The sequence below is a fragment of the Leopardus geoffroyi genome, chromosome A1 (genome assembly GCF_018350155.1).
Source record: "Leopardus geoffroyi isolate Oge1 chromosome A1, O.geoffroyi_Oge1_pat1.0, whole genome shotgun sequence".
Lineage (NCBI taxonomy): Eukaryota > Metazoa > Chordata > Mammalia > Carnivora > Felidae > Leopardus > Leopardus geoffroyi.
In genome coordinates this window covers 227,602,534-227,630,362 of record NC_059326.1, presented here as the reverse complement: position 1 = coordinate 227,630,362, position 27,829 = coordinate 227,602,534, and the positions used below count along the sequence as shown (strand labels likewise).

The window sequence follows — 27,829 nt, the reverse complement described above, 5'->3', positions numbered from 1 at the left end:
CTGGCCTTCCTCCTCCTCGCGTTCCTCCGCTGGTTCAGTGTTCTTCCCCTCCTTTCACGCCCCGGAAGGGCCGCAACATCCACGGCAACCCTGACGCGCGGGGAACCCCAGCTTGGACCAGCTGTGTGGAGCATGCGCAGTGTCCACCCCATGCAGGTCTTCCAATCGACCGCGGCTCAGCCCGCGCAGCCGCAAGCTCAGGCGCCGCGTCGAAGGGCTCCCCGCCCACCCAGTCCTAGCGGGCCACGCCCCCTCATCGCGGGTCAGAGGGCTCGGGGCCGGCGGCGGTGACGCGTGCGGAAGCGTTCTGCGCAGCCTCCGGAAGCCGGCGGGCGGTACAGCGGCGGCGGCGGCGGCCACGGCCGGGCGCCCCGACGGGAGGGGCCCCGGATCGTTGGGAGGCGGCCGAACCCCGGCGTCGCCGCCGCCGGCGGCGGCCCGATGAATCGGGGCACCATGCCCCAGCCCGGATCGTGGCCGGGCGCGAGCTGTGCTGAGAAGCCGGCGCGGGAGGCGGGGGCCGCGTCCCCGGGCCCCGCGAGAGCCGCGGCGCGGGAGGGCGGGAAGGCGGCGGCCGGCGGGCAGCCGCTGACCGCGGTGCGGTGCCCAGCCGAGCAGTGAGTCGCGGGGCGCAGCGGGGGCGGGCGGGGGCTCTGGGTCGGTCCCCTCGGGAAGGCTGGGCGTGGGGTGGGCTGGGGAGTAGCCGGCTAAGGGCCCTTCGCAGCCTGTATTCGGGGTAAGGTCGTCGGCGACGGAGAGGAATTCGAAGACACTTGCATCCAGTGTCGGTACAGATGGTTTCCCCGCAGGGTCCGGCTCACAGTCCTGGTCACCCAGTGCCCTCTGTTTTTACATCTGCGTTGCTCCAAAGTTAAAACAGAGCTCCGGGAACTTGGGAAACAAACCGGAAAAGCGTATTGTTATAACTAACTCCCAGTGAATCTTTCCTCCGACCTAGTTGGGGAAGGAAGTAAGGTTGCTTCTATCACGGCCAAAAGAAAACTGAACCATGCGACAAGTTTGTTCTTGGAAGGCAAGTTGCCGCTTGATGAACGCCCCACCTGTTGAATAGACTTTGGACCGAGTCTGACCCAATTCTCTTTTGCCCGTTAGGAGCTTAACAAGCTCTCCTCCTCCTCACCCCCACCCCCACCCCCACCCCCGTTACTCTTAAGCACGAAAGACAGTGCTGGTTAGAGCAGTTTTTAGAGAACTGTAAAGAAGGCAGCTTAAGTTGGAAGAGTTTATAGTTTTAGCAAGGGTCTGGGGGGAAGGTGGAAGCGAAGTGTAAACTTGAAGGCTGCAACTTTTTCTACACTTTCAGGTTCTAGGCACATATAAATGTCTTTGAATTTCAGAATTGATGAAAGCACTCAGATAACTATTTTGACAGCTTAATTGGCTGGCAAGTTGAATTGTAAGGTGTGTTCAAATTAGATTTTTTTTTGGCATTTCCTAAAAAGGGGTGTTTGGCAGGCCTGGTATACAGCTAGTGTATTATAATAACTTTCCTGTGCCTGGTTCTTTATCATGGGCGTTGACATTCTCATTTATTGAGCATCTAAACCCTCTGGGATGGTAGTATCCACACTTAATGTGTTAATGGCTATTGGGAAAGCTTTGCAATAGGCAGTCGCACACTCCCCCACCCCAGGAGCTATGCAGGTAACCTAAGCGAGTGAGGCTGGCCAGGTGTGGGCCATTGGTTCCTGGATAGCTGTGTCCATTGCTGTTGGGGTCAGAGTCCACTAGGTTCTGTCCTCTGCTTGCTGGATTTTCTGTATTTAAAGAATCCCAATACCCTGACTTTTTAATGGAATACCTTGATTTTTAAAATTGAAACCGCTCTACAGACCCACGTGTGAGCTGATGTGCTCTCTGGCTGCAGGTTTGCTCTCTGGGTTGGAGAACTACTGCAGACTTCCCAGAGGGTAAAGTAGGCTGGGGGAGGTGGGGGTGCCTTCTGCTTCTGCCCCTTCACAGCTCATGCTGGTTTCTAACTGCTCCTCCCTTGCTTTTGCCCTGGTGGTCCGAGCCGTGACTCCCTGGTTAGAGACCCTGCCCCCAGAAGCTGCACCTTAGCCTTGGCCCCAGCATTCTCATGCCCCCGTGAGATGCAGGAACTTTGGAGCCAGAATCATGTTCCTGAAAGTATGCATAATTAGTTGGCAAGTTTCCTGAGTCAGAACCTGGGGAAATAGGTCATGGTGAGGAGCACTCTTTCCCAAAAGGTTTTGAGGCACACCTCTCACTGCTGTCAGAATTACAGACTTGGTCTGAAAGAAATCTGGAAAAAAACCAAAAACAAAAAAACGGCCTAGGTTTGTCATTTTACACGTTAGGAAACAGGTGCAGATTCCAGAGGTGCAGCTCGGCCAGGGAGACGGAAGAGGTTTGAGGGCCAGGTTCCCTGATGCCTCAGTGGGAACCTCACCCCCATCTCTTTCTGGCTTTCTCAGCAAAACCAGGCAGAGGAACGTGATTTATAATGACCTCTCCTAGCTTGTTTGAGAGCTGTGGTTGTCATCCTCTGGGCAGGCCTTAAGGATGGCTCCCAAGATGACTTAGGGTCTGACTTGAAGAAGTCTTAGATCGGACCAGATTTGGTTGACTTTTCTTGAAGCTTCCTCACTGTTCCCATGAGCAGGTTGGCCGTGCTTTATCCCCTGCTCACCCTACCCCTACATTTCAAGACTTAGGCTGTATCTGCTTCTTGCCCTTAGCTAAGGTAACCTTGAGGACCAAGATGGTCTTGGGACATGGTTGGTGGCCAGGCTAGACATGCTTAGGGAATTCAGAAGCAAGACTACTTCGAGGCCCTTCTTTGTCCGCCTGATGGTGGGACATGGTTTGAATTTAGGACTGTGTGTGGTGGAGAGCGTGTCTGTGAGCCCCTCTGAAATTGAAGGTGCAATTTGACGTGTATTTTCTGGGCTGAGCTTCTGATGAAAGCTGTGGATTTTCAGAAGGGCTGTGAACAACAAGTTGTTAAACCATTGTTCTTGGGTATTGCTATGTGTTTTCCCACCTGCCTCCTTACCTCCTGCGGGGTATGTTTGATAGGGTAACAGCTACTCCCTCCTGCCTCTTCTCCCACCTGGATGTAAAGCTTGTTTCCAACCTCATTGTTGAGGATGTCTGGGTTGTCCCCAGATACCTCTGGAGTAGCATGAGCCAGTCATGGAAAGTCCACTCGCAGAAGGGAGGTGGAATTTTGGCTTGGGTGCCGGTACTTTCCTGCATTTGATGTGTTGTTCACCCATCTCTACAGCCGCTAAGTGGTGGAGAGAGGCTGGGTTGAGTGGTCTTTGCTTTTCCTGTGCCTTTGTGGGAAGGTACATTGCTGTCCCATGGTTGACACCGTCTCACCAACACTGCCTGGGCCATTGGCGTTCTAGGATAGGCCAAGTTAAGCACGAACAGCAGCGTTCAAGTCCAGAGAGCCGAACAAAGTCATACTCAGTTTAGCCTTTTTAGGCAACAGAGGGGAACTTAATGCAAGTGTTCATAATGGTGAGTGGTTAACATGCTGTCTTAGCTTTGCATAGAAGTTAGAATTGACTTTTTTTCATATAACCTGTTTACTTGTATCAGAAATTGAAAAATTGGCTTTGCAGAAATGTCTTGCTTCACTGACCGATGTATTTTTAGTTTATAGCTTTTGTTCTCGGCAATAGTATAATTTTGTCTGTTGGTAGTAAGCCTTTTTAAATTAAGTTTTCAAAAATTTATTGTTAACTCAGGTCTTTAAACAGAGCAAGAGAGATTATAATTTAGTATGCAAAGTCACGTAACTTAATCATGTATATTGCCTTAATATTAAGAATAAAATATTTCATCTCTAGCTTAGGAGAAAACGGGGGCTTGAAAATATACACTTTAAAATAACATTATGGTGCTAAACTAAGAATTTCTAGGAATTTTCTAAGTAGAACTTACTAGGATTTTGGTTTTGAAATTTAACTGAGTTGTGTAATTGAGCATGATTCACGAATGCCATGGTCCCCCAAAAATCAAGTCACGTTTAAGACTTTGTCTTAGTTTTCTAGCTATCGGTATATTTTCTAGAAGGAAGGCTTTTGTGGTGGTGATCAGTTGAGTCGTTGGGCTTTGGTGGCCTCTTTAGTGCCAAATGGTAGACACTCCCCATTCCTACTCCAACTTGACTCATAAACACAAAAAATTACCAAATTTCTGAAACTGACCGGCATTGACAATTTTATCTTACAATGTAATATCCTTTTTCTTTTCATTATTTCACTATCCTCCCTTCTCGTAACAAAAATTCAAGCTTCTAGCTATTTAAATATAATTAATATACAACAAAAACATAAATAATAAATAATACACTTATAAATAGTACGCATGTATTTATAATAAATTGGTAAATGCTTCATTTGCCATTATTTTCAGCTTTAATATATTGAGTGAACTAATTTCTTAAAATTTTTATTTTTCTTGCTGTCACATCTCTCTTTCCAGTTGATTGTCCTTATGTTGGGGGACTATTTCATTTTGGCTGTTAAATATCTTCTTCTCTGACCATACTAATGGAACTTACTGCTTAAACTGAAAAATTTATTCTCTCTCCAAGGAATTAAAGGCCATATTACAATTTCCTTGGTGGCTTTGTGAAGTTAGCAAATGTCCTTGAATGCTTGTCCTTGGGGGATAGGGACGTTAGCAAACGTTTGTGCACAGGATCTGAGTGAAATCTGATTGTGGCTAAAGTAATTTGAATGTGCTCTGGCCTCCCATTCGTCAGTTTCTGCTTTGCTGCTTTTGTGTATCTTGAATCACTGCTTTTTATTTCCAATAATCTTTCCTTCTACTCTGTCTTCCCTTTGCATTTTGTTCTCATGCTGACTTCTCCTTGTTCCTTTCCTATTGGCCTTGGTGCCAATTTGTACGTGTGGCTGTTCTGAGAGATGCTCCTTTAGGGAACTTCCTCTGGGCACTGGTGTCCTGATTGCACTTTGGTTATTTTGCAGGTTAAAAAGGAAGAGGACAAAAGTAGACCCAAATGTGCCTGCGGCGTAGCCACAGAATTCGCCCGAAGTACAGTTTTTTTTAACAACACATAGGTTGATAGTGTGTTAGAACTTAAGTCCTCGAAGAGGAACCGTGTAGATCATGCGGATCTAGCCTACTCCTCTCGCTTTGCAGATGAGAAAACGGAGGCCAAGATTAGGGAAGTGGCTTGCCTGAAGACATGCTTCTGATGATGATCAAGAAAGTGGTTCACTTAAATGCTTGTCTTACAGGATCAAGTTCTCTCCTGTTCGATAAAGCTAGCGAGGAGGCCAGAAGTTACCACAAAATTATTGAAAGAAGAACTAACATATTTAGTCACTTTTTATTTTAGGCGTTTGATGTCTGGTCCCCGCGAACCTGGTTTCTGTTTGCTTTTACCTCTGGCGTGGGCTCCCTGGGTGACACCATACCTTTTACCTGGAATCTCACGGGGGTCAGAGCACATGGAAAGTACCTTTTCCTAATATGTCCCCTCAGCCCCACGGTGTTTTAAAAAAATAGGCACGCACACACACCATCGCCTTTATTTAGAAAGAAAAAAAGGAACAGGAAATGACCATCGGGCAAACCGTTTATTAATACTCTGCACCAGTGCCGTAGTATGAGAAGGAGAATGGCTAACTTTTTAGAGCGCTCGTGTTTTATATGTGTCTTTTTACAACAGTCTTTTGAGGAGAGTACTGTCTGTTGTTCACAGGTAGTTAAATCTAGGTGCTGAGAGTTACAGCTAGTTTAGTTCCACGGTCCCACACACAGGGCCGTAAGGTGCCAAGGAGCGGCCAAACCCTGATGTGACTTCCGGGCCCCCACGCTAGCCACGGCGCTCTGCGGCGGGGCCGCCCGTGCTGTGTGTGTCCTGATGTGTTAAGCAGTGAGCCGTGCAAGCAGAGGGAGCGGATGGAGCCAGTCACAGGCGTAAAAGCAGAGGCTGGTGTTGGTCCGGGTTTGGACTGAAGCGTGGCTGTGCGGAGAGGAATCGTGGCCTGCAGGCTAGAGCGGCGGGTTAGGCCCACGTGTAGACCTGCCTGCTTATTGGGAGCCACCGTAGGGTTTCAGTGACGTGGGAGAAGGCGGGTTTGTTAGATTCCCCACTTCGGTCTGCTTCTCTCAGCACCCCTTCTGTCTCTTGCTCCCGCTCACCTCTTCCTTCCTCTTTCCCCTGCCGTGCTGGGCCATGTGCTGGGAGCTGGGGTGCTGCAGTCACCGGGGATGGGAGTTTCTCGGGTCGGTCGCTTAATTCCTTATTTGTCATTAACCTTATTAACCCCTTCCTGTGATTCATTGGCACCCGGAGCCTCTGTCTGGCGTGAGGACTGGGGCTGTGCTGTCACGGGGAGGGACTGCAGGGAATTAGGGGTCTGATTTCACCCTACGTGTACACCAGCCAGTACTTGGCACCTCTGGTCCCTGAGCCTTTCTGGGGTTCTGCGGGTTTACTGGTCGTACCATCCACCGGCATGGAGGCTGTCCTGTCCTCTTGTCACTTACTCTTGGTCCACCTTGGGACTGGGGGCGCTTTCACGTGTCTTGTGGTTTGAGCCAAGACAGAGCTGGTATTTCTGTTTCTCATCATTGTCAGGTTGTGGCTTATCTCGCGGGGCAAAGGAGGCACCCTTTTTCAATCCTCGTCCAGCACCCGTGGGGTTTTCTTCCTTCTCTAGTGCATAGTAGGTTCTCGTTCAGTCACTAGATGAGACTGGAGACTCTTCAGGAACCTGTCGTGTGAGTCCCGAGTCAGATTGGCAGCGGTTCAAGTACGTGGGACAGTAGGGATACGCGCCACAGGACGTGGGTGGCAGCGTGAGCGTGGGGGTCAGGGAGCAGGAGGAGCCTTGGGAGGGCTTTTAGCGTTGAGGACGTGTAATAACTGATGTTTTCCTGTCCTTGTTTTTAAAGTAGTGTTTGTAAAATTTGCTTGTGACATAAGAAAGTGTGGAGTGATAGCAACATGTGCAACCAGGATTTGAGAGCCACACTTTCTCAGTCATCATCACGTAACAGGAAAAAGTTAAACTTTTCGTGTCTTACAGATTTTTTAAGCAAGCGCATACTGTAATAAGAGGGAAAATGCCAGTGCAACAAATTTTTGAAATGTCTAATTTGGTGTGATTTCAGTGAGGAGGACATGTATCGTGACGCGGATGAAATAGAAAAGGAGAAAGAATTACTTATACATGAAAGAGGGTTATCAGGTATGTTTGGAATTGTTTTATTCATAGCCTTACTATTTATAGTAGAAAATGCAGTTAAATCGCTGTATCCGTTTCCATAAAATACTGAGACCTGCTTCCTAGGAAACATTCTTCTGCATATGGCCTTAGCTGCGTCTCGTTATCCATTTTGCCGAGGTATGTTTGGGGAGTACCGGTTCCTGAGGTTTTAAAAATTTCATGCCAATATTCTCCCCGCGTTCTCTACATTCGTATCATTTTCGCAGCGTGCGGATTTGCTTAATCTCGTGACGCCACCTCCCTCAGTTCATGATTTCCCTCATATTCTTAGGGGGAGAGTTTGGATTTGAAATGCACGTTTCCTTTCCAGCGGAAGGACTTCTTGAGAAGCGGGCTCCATGCGTCTTGGCATGCAGGTGGCCACGTGGATGCCACGGGCTTGTGAGATAGAACGATCACGGGATCAGTAGCCCGAATCCTCTGATTGTTTCGTGACCTTTTGTCCGTGTTTCTGCTCAGTTACGCCTGCTCTTCTCATCGTGCCCAGAACCCACGGGCCCGTTGCCGCTAGGGTGAGGCCTTACCCCCGGCCTCCCCCGGCCTCCTCCGCCGGGCGCGTGGCCGGCAGGGCCTTCCCTGGCTGGTCCCCGCTGGGGCCGAGTGGGGGTGCTCCACTCGGGGGATGCTCCATAAACGATCCACCAGCGCCACCGTCTCTCTCATGACCTGTGTCATGCGAGTGTGCTGCCGGTCGGTTTTGAGAACTAACTGCTGTGTAGTTTATGGTTAACAAAAATAATAGTCATGTGCGTGATTAGGAACAAATGATACAAAGCGGGGTTTTTGATCATGTTCAAGGCTTCCTTGAGTTGTCCTCACAAGGGGTTGGTGGACCGCTTTACCGTGCTAGCCCTCGAAGACGTTCTCTGTAGGCGTCCAGTCAGGGGCGTTCCTTGGCCACACTGTTCCGTCCTCCGTGAAGTTTCCGCAGGTGCTCTGTTTCTGCTGCTGCCGCTGCACACGATTCACTTTGGACGCAGAGGCCTTCCTGGTTAGTCGTATTCCTGGGGAGCAAGTGGTTCCTTCGTCATTGGGTGTCCCTGCTGCATTTGCAGGACAATTGGCGACGCTGGCTTGCTTTGCGGCAATTCGACCCTGCCCGCCAGCGTCGCCCTCCACATGCTGCGGGTGTTTTAGCTTTTCAGTGAGCTGTGTCATTTCCAGCTTTAGTCCGAGGCCGGAGTGGATCCCTTTACACTCCTTCCTGCATCTTAGTCCTTCTGGGTTCGTTGCCCTTCCTGAAAGAAGATCCTTGGGAAGTGCCTCTTGAAGGGTCTGTTGGTGGGATGCTCTGTTTGCTGGAAAACTTCTCTATTTCACTTTGTTGTTGAATAACTCCAGACGAGCAGGTGTTTTCTGCGACTTTTTTGAGGACTATCCCCTTGTCTTGTCGTTTCTGGGGGAGTGGCAGTACTGCGCTCACACCAGCCCTTGGTAGATAATGTGTCGTGTTTTTCTGCAGCTTCTTTCTGATGTCTGTGAAGGGTGGACTTTTAAAAACATACTGCTTGAGGTTTTCTTCCTTTTGAATCCCTAGATGCCTAGTTTGCATCAGTTTGGGAGAATTCTCAGCCATTATCTTCTTGAATATTGTCTTCTTCTCATTCTCTCTGCTCACTCCTTCCAGAACTCTGAGTAGATGTGTGCTGGCCTCCTTCAGTCATCCAAGGCTCTTCATGACGTGGCCTTTTGTAGATTTTTTTTCTTGTAGCCCCTGTTCCATTCTGTACTATTTCTTCGGATCTCTTTTCTTTTCTTTCTTTTTTGGAAAAGTTCTGGGGGCGCCTGGCTGGCCCAGTCAGTAGAGCGTGCAACCGTTGATCTTGTGGATGTAAGTTCGAGCCCCACATTGGGTGTAGAGATTTAAAAATAAAATGTTTCTTTTTTAAAAAGTTCTGTCTTCCCTTCAGGTTTACCTGGTCTCTTTTTGATAGTTTTTTGCCCTTTGCTCATGTTTCTTACTCCTTTTATTTCTTTAAGCATTTAAAACATAGTCTTCTGGATCTGAACAGTTCATTCCCTGCAAATCTTAGCAGGTCTAATTATGCCACCTGCTAGTTTTGCTTGTTTCTTGTTTCTCCGAAGTTTGAATTGCAAGCTCAGATTTTGCATTTCTGTATAGGGCTCGTGCGCCCTGCCTCGAGTGTGAGAGAGTTTGGCCTTGTTCCCGCTAGGCACCCGGGGTGCCACCAACCTTGGGCCACATTATGTTCATTTCTAAACTTGAATTGCCAGGGTCTTGGGGCTAATCTGAATTCCTGCCCTGTCCCTGTATGAGAGCCAGCCTGTGATTATGAATTCTCTGGGAGACTTCCTCTTTCCCAAGCCAGAGCCCGGACGAATGCAGAAAGTTTTCTTTTGCTCTCTCTTTATTACTGAAAACACCTTTCATTAACAAAAGGGCCCAGGGGCTGGCAAACTATTGGCTCCCTGGCCAAATCTGATGTGCCACCTAGTTTGATAAAGTTTTATTGGAATTTCTTAGTCTACATATTGTCTGTGATGGCTTTCACACATGGTAAAGTTGAGTAATTGTGTCAGAAACCTTACGGCTCTCAGAGCCTACGTTATTTATTTTCTAGCCCATTACAGAAAAAGTGTGATTCTTGCCCTAGCCTGCCCTTTGACTGAGAGGCCCAGCTTTCTGAAGTGCGGTTTTAAGTGCCCATCTTTCCAGGTTCTGACTCCTTGTCTGTGTTACCGTATGGGGGTTAGGACCAGACCTCTTGGTTATTTGAGCTCCTGGTTATCACCTAGTTTTCAGTTTCTCCTTTGGATTTTTTTTTTTTTTTTTTTTTTTTTTTTTTTTTTTTTTTCCCATTTGAAATGTTCTTTCTTGGGGCTCCTGGGTGGCTCATTTGGTTAAGCGTCTTAGACTTCGGCTTAGGTCACGATCACACGGTTTGGGAGTTCAAGCCCCACATCAGGCTCTGTGCTGTCAGCATGGAACCTGCTTTGGATCCTCCTCGTCTGTCTCTGCCTCTTCTCCGCTGGTGCGTGCTCTCTCTCAGAAATGAACAAACGTTTAAAAAACGATGTTCGTTCTTGGAAATAGTAACGGAGTCTGTAGTTTGCAGTTAAAGAAAGAAAGAAAGAAAGAAAGCTGCTTGATCAAGGTCAGGCACTGCCTGTCCTGTGCCTCTAGCTCCTGCCCTAGAGGAGGGCGTGCGGAGGTTGTTGGAGCCTTCCTCCCAAGAACAGCTGCAGGACGGGACTTAGAGTGTCATTTTGATGCTAGTAGCCGTGTGGGTCCTCCCTTTTCCAACCCTCATTACCTCCCGCAGGCCTCTCGTTCAGCACAGGGTTGTGGCCTGTGACTCGTCCTCTCGATCTCGTGAGGTCTCCTCCTCCTCCTCTTGGTTTTGGGCCGGTGACCAGGCCCACCCTGCCCGGGGCCCAGGGCTTTCGCTGGTGTGGGCAGGAATGAGGAACACGGGCTGGGAGAGCAGGAAGGCTGGACTTTGTTCCCATGATTTCCTTCCTGAGCTGGACGTGTGCTGTCCGGACAGGCTCACAACACTGCCTGGTGGAAAATCGTGGCCCAGTCAGTGTCCTCAACTCTGGATGTTTGCAGTTCCTTGTGCGTCGTGGGGAGGTGAGTGAGAAGGCAGATACGAGGAACTCTTCCCTCCACTGCGTAGACGCTCAAAAAATGGTTTTTGAAGTTAAGCACCGATGGGTCTGCATTTGAGGATTGGCTGTGCAGCATCGAGAACTGTGGTGTCTGTGTGTTATGCTTCAAGGTGTGTTTACGTTTAAGCGGGTCCTGACTTAGGCCACAGAGAATTGTATGTATGTTATCTGCAGAAAGGACTTTGTGTTCCTTACTCATGCCTCTACCCATCACACCCTGGGTTGTGAATGCCTGTGGTCTTTTCTTCTTCCGTCCACAGACCCATTCAGGACAGAGTCCGGGTCTTAACGGCCTTCGTGACCCCGGTTTCCAGCTCAGTGCTTGGCACATGTGAGACATTCAGTAAATGTTTGTTGAATTGGGCTGAGTGTGTTTTTAATTTACTGCTTCCTCAGGAGTAAATACCTTGTAAGGGACTTCTGTGTTTGTATCCTAATTTCCTCGCTGACGCTTACTTCTTCAATAATTTAAAAAGGAGATCTAGATGTGCCTGAGAATTTCCTTCACTTTCTTCCTAAAACACACACACCCATGCGTGTGCATACATGTATACCACAAATCAAACCCATACCTTCTATTTTAAATAAGGCAAATCTAAAAGCCATTTTTTATTATATAATTTGTCTGATTGCAAGTCGTATTTTTAACGTATCGTTCGAGTCAAATGAGGTCCGTGGTTCAGCTAACGTTGAGAGCTCTGTTAGCTTCTGGCTTATTGTCAACAGCTTTACAGCCTTTTGGGATCAGGCAGAGTATAAATAAATAAAGACAGATACAGTTTTTGTTAAAATAGCTGTTATCTCTTTGTATAATGGATATAAAAACTAATTAAAAACCAGTAGATGTATTTTTTCACGGCTGAGACGTGCACATTTAATTTGATTAGAACAGTATTCTAGGACACCCTGTGGCAGTGCAATGCCAGGTGCTAAGATCACAGCTGAGACACAAAATAAGCCCTTGCCGTTGAGGAATTATGCCTTATTGTGTCTGTGGGTGCGGGTATGTGTGGGGGTTTAGGGGAGGAATGCAGAAAAAGAAATACGTCAGGTGGTAATCAGTGCCAAGAAGAAGAACAAAACAGCGGAAGGGGAATAGAGTGAAGGTGTGCGGGGGGTGTTGGGACCTAGGGGTGTTAGGTGACATTTGAGCAGAGACCGGTAGGTAGGGAGTGACGGAGGCCCACAGGTGTGGCGGAGAAGTACAGGCGAGGCCGCAGGTGGGGTGGGAGCAGGGGCCAGAGACGCCGCGGTGGGGCGGGGGTGCGACCTAAGGGCCTTGGCAGGAAGTAAGGACATCCATTCCACTCGGGGTTCTGGAGCTCTCAGAACCCAGGGGTGATGGCTGTTGTCTGACTCGAGTTTGAAGTGTCTGGCTGCTGTGTGGAGAGTGAGGTATGGTGACGAGGGAGGCCCACTGGAACACCTCCAGGTTATCTAGGAGTGAGGTGATGGTGGGAGGTTGAGGGGATTCTGGGTCTTTTTGGAATGAAGTGAGAGAAGAAGTAACCTCTGAGTAAAGCCGTCTGTTGTTTTGATTGTGCTTTGTTTCATTACCCACCCCTGTTTTTGATTCTTCAACAGAAGCCAGATTAAGTGTAGCTCCTGAAATGGACATCATGGACTACTGCAAAAAAGAATGGAGGGGAAATACCCAAAAAGCCACATGTATGAAAAAGGTACAGTGCCTACATGCACACAGTTCAGGCCTTTCAAATAGTCTGTCATAAGTAATTACGTAGTATGTCCTTTTATATTTTTAGACATAGTTACAACAACTGCTATTAGACGTTGTAAATATCGCTATTCTAATTTTAGAGATGAGGAAATGGACTCCAAAGGTAAGGGACTTGTTTTGAATCATAGTATTAATATAGAGTCAGTATCAGTTATTCAGTAACTTAGTTTCTTGGGAAAACATATCTGTTAGACGTAGATTTGTGCTGCTCAGAGTAGGGTCAGTCCTTGGGTGTCCTCTTGGGGTCATTTGGTCATTCGGGGCCAGGTCCTTCTGGCTTGTTGTGGTAAAAGCCGTAGGGAGGGGCCAGCAGATGCCATGCCTCCTGCTGTCCCCACCTGGGTTTGGTTTCATGCCTTCCTGTCTGAGGGGCTTGGGCTCTCCTGCACTCCTTATGCAAAGGGATCTGGAACTGCTCCCTTTATTTAGGGTGTCCCTGGAGCTGCCCCTCCTTGTCCCATTGCATAGATTGATACCCCCTAGGTAGTGTCTGAGGCTGTGGGACATTGGGGATGCCCATGACGTGGTCCTGCTGTGACTGGCTGGGTTATCGTTCAGTTGGACCCTTGGCCTGCCGCAGTGCGTACTGGCCGACCACAGCACCCTGTTGGTTCTCCCCTCAAATGGACCCTGAGTCCAATATTCCTTAGTGTGTTGAACGATGTGGAATTGCTACTCTGACCGTTTCTGAGCTACTTAAAGCAGTTTCAACCTAAAACTTCCATCCCCTCTTATAACCTCTGGGTTTATCCTTTGGTCATTTTTCTCTTGGGATTATTTACATTATGACTTTGTACTTTTGTACTAGAGATATTGACCTGTCATATTTGATAGGAATGTCTATTTTTGTTGTTGTTTAGATCTGTGTTATTTAGGGTTTAAAATTTAAAAATGTTCTTTTCTTTACATCTTGTTTTCATTTATTTATTTTTTATCTTAGAGAGTGCGAGTGGGGGAGAGGGGCAGAGGGAGAGAGAGAGAGAGAGTCTTAACGAGGCTCCATGCTCACTGTGGAGCCCGACACCGTGCCCGATGCCATGACCTTGGGATCATGACCTGAGCCGAAAGCAAGAGTCAGACGTTCAACCGACTGAGCCACCCAGGCACCCCTGAGCTTGTTTGTATAGAAACGATTGTGCCTCTTCCACACGCACCTCAGCTGCTCATGCTTGCCCTGCAATGGGCTGACCTTGCTCAGAATGTAGCTGCTACTCTTAAAGCTCTGAGAGCCAAATTTAGCTCTGCTCCCTGCGAGTCTGAACTGTAGACTCCTCACGTCTCAGGCGCTTGGTGGAGAGCTCACTCATGAAATATCTGGGACCATGAACATTTAAATTTGTGAGGCCATCTGCCGAATACGTGTATTGTCCGCTTAGAGGTTTTCCAAACAGCCCCATATCAAACTAGACAACCAGGAGGCTGGATCCCTAACATACGTCTTCTCATCTTCCCCAGAGATGCTTTCCTTGACTTGCAATTTTGTTTCATGACCTCAGACTCTTTAAAGGATCCGTTCTAACAATTGGCACCTCTGGGTCCATAACTGAACGTATCTGTTAAGCGTATCCACATATTCCATATTTTGCAACTCATGCTAAAATCGTTTCTTTGTGATTTTAGTTCCAGAGAAAGATTTGACCATGTAGTTGGACTCTTTCAGTGACCAAATAACCAAAGGCACATCAGTTAGAAAAGTGTCACTCTGGGACCCGTGGCAGTAATTAGAGCATCTCAGGGGCCTGGTAACAGTTGGGTGTCTCGGTTCTTTTTTTTTTGCCCTTATTTATCTTACGGTTTATTTTTGTTTTGGGTATTCTTTTGGAAGTAAGTGTGTATAAAGCCAAATTTAGTTTTAGAAGTTTGAGTCACCTCTGAAATAGCATGAGTAATTGGTGCATTTGGAAAGATGCAGTTACCGTTGAGTTAGCCATCGCGAGTATTCCCAGGATAGCTGGGAGTCCACCGAAGGCAAGAGGTGCTCGCTGGGCCCTTACTGTGTTGCAGTGATTGGACCACTAAGTGAAAACGCAACTCTCAAAATTTTATTGTTGGAAAGAAATCATTTCATACCCACTTAGAACATCATCCTGTGACTTGCCCCTTGAAAACTAATAACGAGGGTCCCGTACTTGGGCACAGTCTGCATGGTGTCCGCTCCGCGTTAAGGGCGATGCTCCTTCTTTTGTGTAAGTGCAGGGGAGGAAGCAGAGCTTCAGGTGACAACAGTCAAGGACGAGTGAGATGGGCAGCAGGGCCCACAGGACAAGGCCAGAGAAGTGCAGGAGGCAGCAAAGTGGATCCTGACACTCGGGCCTCAGGAGCAGCTTGGCCCGGTGCCCGTGGACCATTTTATGGGGGCTGCTTTTGGAGTAGGCTTTAAAATGGTCCATTTGGACGGCTGTGTTTGGGTGTCACTCATCATTTTCATTTCCTCGTTTCACTTCCAGACTGAATAAGAATGACACTTGAATCCACTTTTTAAAGAGTCTAATGGAATTATCCAGATATCTTCTAGCATGTGGACTTTTTTTAAGTATACCATGGAAGCTCGGGATTATTATTATTTTTTATTTTATTTTTTTTGAGAGAGAGAGCATGCATGTGTGCGAGGGGGACAGAGGGAGAGTGAGAGAGAGAATCTTAAGCAGGCTCCACGCCCAGCACAGAGCCTGACACGGGGCTCGGTCTCACAACCGCGAGATCATGACCCGAGCCGAAAGCGAGTCGGACACTTAACCGACAGAGCCACCCAGGCGCCCCGAGGGATTTTTTTATTTTTTTAAAATACGGAGGTGGAGACTTAGTACGTTTCTCTCTATATTTCTCTATAGGAAATATATCTCTCTATAGGAAATATAGGAATATATCTCTATATTTCCTATCTCTTCTTTAGAGCTAGGGTCCCTTTCAACACAGCTTAAACCCCTCAGAAGTTGGTTATCAATAAGTAAGTGTCAACAACAGTTGTGTAGAAAAGGGACATCTAACTCCAGCTCCAGGGGCTGGAAGTGTTTTCATAACATCTGGTATATTATTTATATGTTCTCGTGTGTTGGATCTGTTACAGATGCTGATGTTTTGTACAGTACTAGCATCTGTTAATTTCTTCGGATTAATAAAAACCGGAATGGGAGCAGTTTGCGAGGAGACCTCCGCCAGCCTGTTCTCGTTCTTCCAGCGATGGGGCGGGGGTGGGGGGTGGGGCACGTTTTTTCCCACAGGAATACAACTTTCCCTACCCTCCGAAGTCAATAATGCCCACTTTGAATTCTTTGATGCTTCCACCCAGGGCTACGAGGAGGTGTCGCAGAAGTTCACCTCTATACGGCGAGTCCGTGGAGACAATTACTGTGCGCTGAGGGCCACACTGTTCCAGGCGATGAGCCAGCCGGCAGCGCTGCCGTCCTGGCTGCAGGACCCGGAGCTCACGCTGGTACGCTGCTGCTGCAGGTTTGAGTCCGCAATGTTTCCATCGTTTTCGTGAGAAAGAGCTCGCGCCTTGGCCTGGGCTCCTTGCCGGTGCTGTCCGCGGCGTGACGTCGGCGTGTGGGTTTCTCCGTTCTCGTGTGGCCGGGATGATTTTGCATGCTAGAAGGACCAAGAACCGTTGTTATTTCCCAGGAGAGAAGAGCCATCACGTTTATTTGAACAATTCAAGTAAAGAACGAAGGATTAATTGAGAATTGAGAATGAATTAAGAGAGCTGGTTTTATAGTTTGTAAAAACTATGTACGGGCAGTTCGACTCGACGGTGGTGTCGGTAGGAGGCGGGCTGTATGTGGCACCATCTGAGAACCCGCTGGGGTTTTAGAAGGCGGGTTTCTGTGGTTCTAGCTTCAGTGCGAGAAGTCAGCACCTTCCACGGCGTTAAGAGGATTGGTGCCGCAGGTGGCCGTCGAGAGGCTTCCTGGGAGGTGAGGGTCGGGGGATGCGTCCCGTGCCTGGCCGTCTTTGGTTTAAATCTGCAGCGTGGTAGTGACACCCCAGAATGTCGTGTCATCGTGGCTTGTGCCTACAACACACAGCAGATGGAGTCACGTGATAGGTTGGATGATAGAATGACCCAAAAAGAGTGTGGTGGGCAGGAATGATTGGGCAGGACTGGTCATGAGGCATTAGTTGGAAGAAAATCAGAAGCCCCGTGCTTAAACGACAACAACAGCGGCAACAGACCACTAAACAAAACCCAAGAGGGCTCGCTGTGGGAGATCTGCCTTAACGGCAGCTTGGGAAGGACGTGAGGATGAATCGATCGCAAGTTCGGTCAGAGCCCACCCCCCTCCGCCCCGTGATGTGTGGCCGGCAGTGAGAATGAAGCCGTGTCCTCAAGGAACGCTGCTGAACCACAGTCCCGTCTGGGACCGGGCTGGTCAGACCCCGTGTCGAGGGCGGTACAGCTCTGGGCCTGTGTCCCCAGTACCGATGCGAGTGTGACCGAGCTGACTGCTCCCGTTCAGGAACTGTTGAGGCAGCTGGGGTATTTGCCTGGAATGAAGACGACTTAGAGGAAGCCAGGTGGCAGCTGAGCTAGAGATTAGGTGCGCACGGGGTCACCCGGCCTCAAAGGGCACAACCCGCGGAGGCCGTTCCATTCCGGCTCTCATTCCGACCCCTCTGCCAGTCTTCCCTCAGAAAGTCCGCTCTGGCGGGAGCCTCTTTGCGGGAGCGAGGGGTGGCCCCGCGTGCCTGGAAGAAGGTGGGGTGTGACCAGGCGTGGCCTGGCCTGGTGGCGGGGCGGGGGGGGGGGGGTTGCCTGGGCCGCCTCGCTTCGGAGGGGGGTTTGTCTGTCTCCACACACTGCTTGTATAATGGTGATAAGTCACCTGTTGACTGTAAAATCCGAATGTGCGAGCACGCTTGCTTAAGAGAAGCAGATCGCGCGATATTTAAGAAGTCTGTTGCTGCAGAACAAGACAGTCTTACAGGAGTGTTGGTACGAAAGTCGTTTCTCATGCATCTTCCTGATACGTCAGGATGACATGTATCCTGTCATTCTAAGCGAAACCCCGCTTGCCATTACAGCCTGGTCTGAAGTTCTTGTGTGAGAGATGGCGTGGTCTTGTGGTTGTGGACACATGAGCAGAGCCAGTGACGAGTCTGTGTCCGTTTACCCTGCTCCTTGGTCTTTCTGACGCGCCCCGACCGCCTCTGACCGCCACCCTGTGTCCAGCGACAGTCATGTGTCCTGGTTTGTTCATGGCACCACCGCCTGTGGTTACCGTGTGTCTGTGGGGCTTTTAGGCGTGTGACAGCACTGACCACTTCTGGGGACACGGGTGAGCTGCTCTCAGCAGGCAGGTTCAGGGGACTCTCATGTCACATACTTGGCCTCTCCTGAACCGCACCGGCTCTCCCTTAACCCGCCCCTTCAGCTTCTGGGATCAGAGAGGTCCTGGGACACCTAAGTTTGTATGAGTCTGTGGACTGAGAACTGATGTCGGCCTCTGGGCCGTAGGCCAGGCACTGCGGAGCATCTCTTGACCTCATCCAGAATCCGGGCGAGCCCAGAGAAGCCATATGTTGTCACCAAGGGACATGCACCCTTTAGCTGGCTGTATCTGCCTGTTTGCAGATTGAGATCTGTTCTCTGTAGCATTTTGCTCTTTTCCCTCTTTCCTAGAACATACTCGTTTCGGAACGTAAAAGGGAGAGAGGAGAGCTGGACTGAGAGACCCTCCTCCCCTTGGTCCGAGCCCTTGCACTCTCCCCTGGCCTTGCTTTGGTCTCAGCCTGGGGTGTGAGCTTTGCCCTCACTGCCTCTCTCCGCCTACCCTGCTTGGGGCCCCTGTCTCCACATCCCAGTCTCCGTATTTGACTACAGCTGGACCACCTGACCCTGACCCCAGTGTCAGAGGTGGCTCGGTCTGGCTGCTCTTAAACTTGGGGCATGTCTCGGTCCCCGAGAGGGGGTTGTCCTTCAGGGCACGTTCGCTGAGTTTTAGAATGTTTCTGAACGGGTGGGACCTGTGACAGTGTTTGTACATCGGAGCTCTCTTCATGCGTTCGTTTTGGGGGTGCATCGTTGTTAACCTACAGTCCTTTTGATCATGGCAATGGTGCCAAGGACTGTGGGCACTTGCTAGAGAGCAGGCCGTTGTGGAGTCACAAGTGGGACTCCTCCTCAGCGGGTCACCGACTTTATTCTGAAACGCGTCCAACCCTGGTTTCTTGTTTCAGTCTTGTTTTTTGCTTGAGTCTCCCTCATTCTAGCAGAAGTGCAGCGTCTGTGTACGTGGTAGAAAAGAATGGCTGCTTCCCTGTTTTCCGTGACTCTGGAAAGCGTTTAGAGGTAGATCCATTTTTTCTTCTGAATAAATCGTTCCAGCTGCATTATTCTTTCCTCGTTGTTTCTTTTTCACACCTTGTCTCTCGGGCTTTCTCCAGGATCTTCACGTCTCCCAGAGGCATGCGCCCCTGAGCGAGGGCATTTCCTAGCAACAGTTTGCCCGTGCATGGAAGGAATGAGGAAACGGACTTTTATGTCAGGGGTTCCCTGTGTGTAGTTAGAACGTTGGGGACTTTCAAGTAATTCACTTGTGTGTGGTGCCTGCTTTTTAGGTACGTGCACAGCATCCTGTGCCGCTCAGATGGTCTTCTGGGCTTCTCTGTACCCCTTTTCCCAGTGTAGCGGGTATTTCCTGCTCTTTGCACTTCCTTGTGCCCAGTTGTGATTTCAACTTGTTGCCACTTGAGGGCATTTTAGGTTCTGGTGACAGATCTGAAAGTGGAACTGAAGCTTTGCAGCAAAACGGCGCACACGTTGCCCAAATGCTGGGCAGCGTGGGTGCGGAGCTGGGCTGCTTGGCGGGGTGGTCACAGGAAATGGGGAGAACACAGCCCCTCCCCGCTTAGTGAGTGAGTGTGGATCGTGGTCCCTGGGGTAACTTTACCTAAAGAGGAATTTCCCTGTGTGGTTTTGTTTTCTGCAGAAAGGAAACCACCTTTGGTTTACATGATTGCTGTAGATTGAGAAGGTAAAATTGGAATCGCCCTTTGGGAAAGGGTCTTCAGAGTCTTAGATGCCTGGGGAACTGAGCCTGTGGCCTCATTTAAACCTGTGTTCGGGACTGTTAAACAGGCTCTCTCGTTCCACGTAGGATGTCATTCTCCTTTAACGATCCTTTGAGTTGGAGGTGAACTGTCGTTTCCTTTCTGGGTTTTATAGCAGGGAAGCGACATGCCTATGCTCAGCCTAATTAGGAATGTTCTTCTGACACACCCAAGACTGTTGGGAGTGTCGGCGTTCCCGTGTCGTCATCGACCGGGTTGTGTCCCAGCTTGCCTCTCAGACTCCAGCTTCTGTTGATTAGGGGAAAACAAAATAAAACACCCTCCAGGAAAAAAAAAAAAAAGGAACCAGGCAAAGTAGTAGGTCAGCTGTCACTTCTTTAATGAGCTAGGCCACCGTGGCTGTTAGCTCTGCTCCTTATTCTCCATGGTGTTCTTTATCTTACGATATTGGTCAGGCTTAGGTTAAACTAGATACACATTGTTTTTTTGAATATCAAAACTTTGGGGATATACGGCAATACTGGAAATTAGGCTTTATATTTCTATTCAGGAAAGAATCAGGTTTTTACTTTATCCTGGACCATCTTGCATGCCTGAAGCGCCTTCCTAAGTTGGGCATTAGGGACGGCAGGAGGCTGCCATTGAGCCCAGTAGCTGCCTGTGTGGCTTGTGAAGACACGATGTGGACCCTGCCTTCATGTGCCCTCACAAAGTGCTGTGGAATGTTCTGGCTGTGGTTGGAGCTGAGCAAGCTGAATGGTGCCTTTGTATCTCAACCAGAAACACCATTTGACTCCAGCAGCCTCCTGGAGTTGGGGGAGGGGGGCGGTGCTTTCTGAGTTCACAATTCCAGATTTAGGTCCCTCCATCCCAAACCCAGACAAATGTGCAGGAATGAATTCTGGAAACAAAGGTAGGTTTTGTAGGCTTTGTGGTTTCTGCGGGATCCTGTGATGGATTTCTTGGTTCTAACACCTGTTTATCTCTCTGTTTCTTGATAATCCAGTTACCGGAAAAACTCATAAGCAAATACAATTGGATCAAGCAGTGGAAACTTGGACTGAAATTTGAGGGGAAGAGCGAGGACCTGGTTGATAAAATTAAGGAGTCCCTCACACTGCTAAGGAAGAAGGTTTGGAACATGTAGCTTTTTTCTTTTTCCCTGATAAGTGCAAAACTCTCGCTCCTGACTACCCCAGCAGACCAATTCTCAGTCCTCGCTTAGTGGATTGCCAGATGCCCGTGGCAGGTTTTTAGGCAACATAATTTAAATGAACACAAACTCTTCCTGTGAAGTCTTTGGTAAGATGGGGAAATAACACTGATTATTATGCTTAGTGAAATGTTTAACTTTCTTCAAAGGAAACCTTAAACAAGTGTAGTCTTTGTTCTAAGTCATATTGACAAGCTTCAGGGATAGTCTGTATTTCTTACAGTATTATCAGTGATATAAGTGCATCTTTATTCTTCCCAATTTCATGTTTTAAGATTCTGTCCATATTTATTAGACTTGTTTTCATTCCTGAATGATTGTCCGGTGAGTAAATTCAGTAACTTGTCTTTTGAAAACTGCCCTGAGGGTTTCTCTGAAACAGAATTACAGGGAGAACTTGGTTGGCTGATTCCCAGTGATTTGGTTAAGAAAATACTCCCGTTCTGGAGTATTCCATGGGGTTTGGATGTCCTTGCACACTGGCCCACACTGTCCACTAGGTTGCTTGCTTGAGGCTTTCTTCACCAGGAACCCTGGCTTGAGGGCCTGCTAATGGCTCCAGGCCTTGTAGATGGGAGGGAGACTGGTTAAGGGGGTGGCAGATGTCTTTTTTCTCTTTCTCTCTCTTCCTTCCTCCCTCCCTTTAAAAGTTTATTTACTTTGAGAGAGAGAGAGCGAGCGAGCTCATGCAAGCAGGGGAGGGGCAGAGAGAGAGGGGAGGGAGAATCCCAAGTAGGCTCTGACCTGTCAGTGCCGAAATCAAGAGTTGGACGCTTAATGGACTGAACTACTCAGGCTCCGGTTTCCAGAGGCCTTTAGCTGCTCCGCCGGATGTTGATCTGTTTCCCCCAGTATAGTCTGCCGTCTAGCTAGACTTTGAGCTCCACGAGAAACTGTCCTGCTCGTTCCTTTTCACCCAGTGTTGAGTACCAAGCCTGGCACACGATAGGCATTTGGTAAATATATTGTGTAGTAAATGAGCTGAGGGCTTGACCTCCTGGAGCTTAGTTTTTATTAACAGACACAAGTGTTTAATGGAAAGTTCACTGTCAAAGGAAGTCTAGAGATAAAGAAATTGTGACAAGAGAAGGAAATAGGGATTCTGTTCTCTTTGCCTCTTGGAGTGGAGCTTGGGGTTTATAGAACACAGCCTTTGTGGGGCAGGGAGACGTGTGCTTGCCCAGGATCTGGGTTAGGGGAAGGTCGAGAGCAGGTTTCTGGCTGTGTGAGTGAATGGGAAGGCTCTTCAGCTTGCCCACTTGTGACAATTTCCTTTTCGTCTCTTTTAAGGTCTTGTGAAATTGCAATTTTTGCTTTATCAATTGTGTCTGCTATAATTAGATCCTCATTTTTGGGGATGTTTAAGTGATTCCAGTTCACAGTGACATTAAAATTGTTCATTAATAATCTAAGCCAGGGGCGCCTGGGTGGCGCAATCGGTTGAGCATCCGACTTCAGCCAGGTCACGATCTCGCGGTCCGTGAGTTCGAGCCCCGCGTCAGGCTCTGGGCTGATGGCTCAGAGCCTGGAGCCTGTTTCCGATTCTGTGTCTCCCTCTCTCTCTGCCCCTCCCCCGTTCATGCTCTGTCTCTCTCTGTCCCAAGAAAAATAAATAAACGTTGAAAAAAAAATTAAAAAAAAAAAAAAATCTAAGCCAACATAACTGGTACCTTTCATGTGCCAGGCTGTCTGTGAGACACGGTTATTTAATTAGGTTATTAAATAGGTTATTTAATTCTCATAACTACCGAAATGTAGTTGCTGTGTTATTCCTGTTTTAAAGATGTCTGTTAATGCCACCAGCTGCTTGGTGGGAAGGCCTTCATTCCATCCTGACTCTCTGACTCTAGAGCCATGCTCTTGACTGCCAGCTTGGTTGCTTCTGGAAAATATGAGATGTTCCAGCTTTCAGCCACATATTGAAGAGAATCCTGTGGTACAGTCATTACCATTAAAATTTACTGTTGAATTTAGAATTTTAATGGTTTTTGAGAGGGGCAGTAGTTACCGGTTACTCATAAGGACTAGTTTCTGGGGCACCTGGGTGGCTCAGTCAGTTAAGTGTCCGACTCTTGAGTTCAGCTCAGGTCATGATCTAACTGTTCGTGGGTTCGATCCCTGCATTGGGCTCTGCATTGAAGGTGCAGAGCCTGCTTGGGATTCTGTCTCCCTCTCTCTCTCTGCCCCTCCTGTGCGCGCACGCTCTCTCTCTCTCTCTCTCTCTCTGTCTCTCAAATAAATAAACATTAAAAAAAAAAAAGGACTAGTTTCACATCAGTATCTCATCTCATTTGCTTGAACCTAAAAGCGCATATATTTATTGAGTTTTCTCGCTCACTTAAGACTTTGCCACTGTTAGCTGAACACCTAGTACTCTGCTTTATTCTTAATCAGGAGTCAGTAAACATTTCCTGAGTGGATATATGCATTTGAAACTCCCAGGTATATTTTTAAGAAGTTAGAGGGAAGACCGTAGTAAATTAACAATCAAAAGACCTCATAGTCTTCCTTGCCCAGCTTCATTTTTGCAGCTCGACTTGCTGTTTCTGGGTGGTCAGTGCTCCTGGAAACCCCTTAAGGGGAGAAGTAATTTTAGCTACCCTTCACGTCTTCACATACCAGCCTCACGTGCACCTTATTAGCTCCTCCAGACTATTTCTTTTTTTTTTTTTTTTTCAATTAAAATTTTTTAAAAAATATTTATTCTTGAGAGAGAGAGAGAGCGAGAGCGTGCAAGCTGGGAAGGGCAGAGGGAGAGGGAGACACAGCGTCTGAAGCAGGTGTCAGGCTCCAAGCGGTCAGCACAGAGCCCGATGTGGGGCTCAAACTCACAAACTGTGAGATCACGACCACCTGAGCTGCAGTTGGACGCTTAGCCGACTGAGCCACTGAAGTCGGACACTTAACTGACAGAGCCACCCAGGCGCCTCCCTCCAGAAGTATCTCTGATTGGTTCAATTTCTTTCTTTCTTTTGTTTTTTTAATGCTTATTTATTTTTGAGAGAGAGCGCGCACGAGCAGGGGACGGGCAGAGAGAGAGGGAGACACAGAATCTGAAGCAGGCTCCAGGCTCCAAGCTGTCAGCACAGAGCCTGATGCGGGGCTTGAACCCACAAACTGCGAGATCATGACCTGAGCTGAAGTCAGGCACTTAACTGACGAAGCCATCCAGGTGCCCCTTGACTAGTTCAATTCCATTGTCAAGGATCTTAGGGGAGTTGAAAGTTCCATTCCATGGCCTGAGGCCTTTTTAGTGCCTTGTACTTTTGTTTCAAATTAATGGGGGAAAAGCTGAATAAGGAATTTGTGTGGTCTAAAGAGTACCATGGTTTGAGCTAAACACTTGAATGTTGTGAATGTTGGTGCATGATCCGTGGTTGCCTACTTGGAAGATAAATTTGTACACGTAGCATGGAAGTATACCAGGGTTTCTTAGAACAGACGTGTAATTGTTATGTACCTTTCTTGCAGTGGGCAGGCTTGGCAGAACTGAGAACTGCTGAAGCGAGGCAGATAGCTTGCGATGAACTGTTCACAAATGAGGAAGAGGAATATAGCCTCTATGAAGCTGTAAAATTTCTAATGCTAAACAGAGCCATTGAACTATACGATGACAAAGAGAAGGGAAAGGAAGTACCATTTTTCTCTGTGCTTCTGTTTGCTCGGGACACATCGAATGATCCTGGACAGCTGCTAAGGAACCACCTAAACCAGGTGGGACACACTGGTGGCCTTGAACAGGTGAGTTGTGCCTTCGGGAGTGTATTAGTCCAAAGCAGCAGCTTTCATCATCACACGATATTTCAGAGCCTCTGTCGGTCAAGGGCTCCAGAGCAGCTTAGTTGCGTGATTCTGTCTCGGGGTCTCGGGAGGTTGCGGTCATCCGAGGGCCTGACTGGGCTAGGGGATCCACTTCCAACGTGGCGCACTCCCCCGGCTGTTGGCAGGAGGCCTCATTGGTAGCTTAGGAGGGTTTAGTTCCTCGACACATGGGCCCTTCTGTAGGGCCACTTGAGTGTCCTTGTGACATGATGGCTGGCTTCTCTCAGAAAGTGAAGTGATCCAAGAAAGAGCAAGGAGGAAGCCACAAATGTGTTTTGTGATCTCATCTTGGAAGTTAAACGCTATTGTTTACACCGTATTCTATTTGTTAAAAACAAGTCACTAAATCCATCCCACACTCAAGGGGAGAGCATTAGTTCCACCCACCTTTTCAAGTGAGGGGTACAAGGGTACAAAAGAACCGTGGATCTGTTTTGTAACCACCACGTTGATCTCATCCAGGGCTGGCTTCTGCAGGATGCCGGACGGGATTAGTACCCTCGAGTCTGGTAGGCTACAAATACATGAAGCAAAGGGTCTTATTATTTAATCTTGGCAGCTGTAGCTGTATTAGGTAGCATCCTTTAAAAATAGAAATGGAGTCACCTTAGCCAGTAGAGACTAGCCTGCTCTTGGATCTTTTACAGAGATGCTAAGTTTGGAGTTCTACATGGAGACGCAGTGCAGTACTGTCCCCTGACTCACCACACCTTGCACTATGTTTAGTGCCCTCATTATATTATCCTGAAAAGCTTAAGTCCTTTCTGGTGGAACAGCCAGCCATTAAAGTAGCATTTAAGGCTATCCATCCAAAGGGCTCCCTTTGTGCTTACGAGACCCACTTGCCCACTTGCGCTTACCTTTTCCTGGTGTGTAAGAAAGAGCAAAGGCTGAAGGTCACTGCTGGGTCAGGCAGAATTGACTTACAAAAAGAACTGCTTACAAAAAGTATCTGCACTCGCAGTGTAGGCTGCTTACGTCTCCTGAACCGTAGCGCTTGCCTTCAGTAAAAAGTCTGGTGCAGCTGGTTTGCAAATTAGACCGAAGTTCGTTCTTCCTGAGTCCTCACAAAGTCTACTGTCAAATGGCGAGTCCATTTTTAAAATATAACAGCTTTACTGAGACATAATTTACATACCATAAAGTTTACCCCTTTGAAGTGCGTAACTCAGTGGTTTTTAGTATTTTTATAGAGTTTTGCAGCCATCATTGTAGTCTAATTTTAGGCCGTTTTATCACTCCAAAAAGAAACCCTGTAATGATTGGTGCTAATTCCCCCTCTCCTCCAGCCCTAGGCAGCCACTAGTCTACTTCCTGTTGCTATAGATTTGCCTATTCTGGACATTTCCGAGAAATGGAATCATACAATACGTGTTTTTTTGTGACTTGCTTCTGTCACTTAGCAGAACGTTTTCAAGATTCATCCATACTGTAGCGTGTATCACTAACAGTATTCCATCGTATGGCTGTATCACATTCATTCTTCAGTTGATGGACATTTGGGGTCTTTGTACTTTTTGGCTATTTTGAATGATCCTGTTATGAACGTTTATATGCAGGTTTTTTATGTGGACACATATTTTCATTTCTCTTGGGTATGTACCTAAGATGTACTTCTTTTTTTTTTTTTTTTTTTAAGTTTATTTTAGAGAGAGTGAGACAGAGTGTGAGCAGGAGGAGGGCCAGAGAGAGGGAGACACAGAATCCTAAACAGGCTCCAGGCTCTGAGCTGTCAGCACAGAGCCCAATATGGGGCTCAAACCACGAACCTGTGAGAACATGACCTGAGCCCAAGTCGGACGCCTAACCGACTGAGCCACCCACGTGCCGCCCCACCTTTTTTGTAATTGAAGTTCATATAAAATTAACCCCATTCTAAAGTATATAACTCAGTGGCTCTTGGTACATTTAAGCATTATATGACCACTACCTGTGTCGAGCTCCAAAACATGTTCATCACTCCACAAGAAAACCTGGCACCTGTTAAGTGGTCGTGCCTCGTTCTTACCTGTTTGATCCTAACTGTTCTGGGGGGCGTGAGGTGGTAGCTCAGTGTGGCCTCGGTCTGCGGTCCCCTGATGACTTTTCAGGTGCTCATTGCCCATTTGCATATCTTCTTCGGATTAATGTCTGTTCTTTTCACATCCTTTGCCCAATTTTTAAACCGGCCGTTTGCTTTTTTAATTGTTGAGTTATAAAAGTTCGTCATACATTCTGGATACAAGTCCCTGATTTACCGGATGGTGAGTCCATTTTTGATGATCTGCTTGTTTGTAACGACCGTGGGGGAGAGGCCGGGGGCCGGGCCCAGGGCGGGGAAGGAGGGTTGCTGCCCGCAGCCTGGTAGGGAGCAGGTGGGACTGTGTCTTTCAGCACAGCTTCCCCCCGCAGACCTGTTGGCTCTTTTCCCCAGGTGGAAATGTTCCTTCTTGCCTATGCCGTGCGCCACACCATCCGGGTGTACCGGCTCTCCAAGTACAGCACCGAAGAATTCATCACGGTCTACCCCACCGACCCACCCACGGACTGGCCGGTGGTGACCCTGATCGCCGAGGACGACCGGCACTACAACATCCCCGTCAGGGTGTGCGAGGAGACGAGTCTGTGAGGGACGCGTGCCCGGATGGCCCGGCCACACGACCGAGGTGCCCTGGCAGCTCCCTGCCGCGGCCCGCGGGCTTCCAGGTCTCTTCGGGTGACCCACGGGGACTGTCGGGCCGGGCGAGCCAAGCTGGACTGGGCTGTTCTGAGGACGGCTTTTGGTCGTTAGAACTAACCAGGGGTTTTCCCTCATCTTTGATGCGATATGTTTCCTCGGGGGCCTTCAGAGCACTTCTTTTGGAAGGTACAAACTACGTCTTCTCCATAAAACAAACCTTTGGTATCAGAGGAGACGCCTCTCGGAGAGGAGTGTGTTCTTCACGTCTCAGAAGCAGACTCTCTAATGTAAACTTGGTTTCAGTTTTTTCTCAAGATAGTCATTTTTTGTTTTGGGGGTGATGGGTCTCCGGAGTGCCCGTCCTATGCAATTCGGCTTACGTGGCCTCACTCTGAGCGGAGCCTGTTAGGGGCACAGTCATAACGTCCTCTGATAGTCTTCCTGAGCACTGGTTCGGGCTTACATGTTCATTAAAGCTATCCTAAGCA

General features: G+C 48.3%; 1 protein-coding gene across 4 annotated transcripts; it reads left to right on the top strand.

Annotated features, from left to right (window-relative positions):
* Positions 1 to 309: 309 nt before the first annotated feature.
* OTULIN (OTU deubiquitinase with linear linkage specificity) lies at positions 310 to 27,829 on the top strand. Of its 4 annotated transcripts, none has more exons than XM_045441709.1 (7): positions 310 to 617; positions 7,150 to 7,226; positions 12,483 to 12,577; positions 15,926 to 16,069; positions 20,654 to 20,779; positions 24,332 to 24,601; positions 27,096 to 27,829. In XM_045441709.1, exons 1-7 carry the CDS (start codon positions 442 to 444, stop codon positions 27,288 to 27,290), a joined length of 1,083 nt encoding a protein of 360 aa, XP_045297665.1. In that variant the 5' UTR covers positions 310 to 441; the 3' UTR covers positions 27,291 to 27,829. The 4 variants fall into 4 exon arrangements, with proteins under 4 accessions (XP_045297665.1, XP_045297694.1, XP_045297675.1 ...); XM_045441738.1 differs by lacking the exon at positions 310 to 617 and adding an exon at positions 730 to 1,033; XM_045441719.1 differs by lacking the exon at positions 310 to 617 and adding an exon at positions 1,214 to 1,931.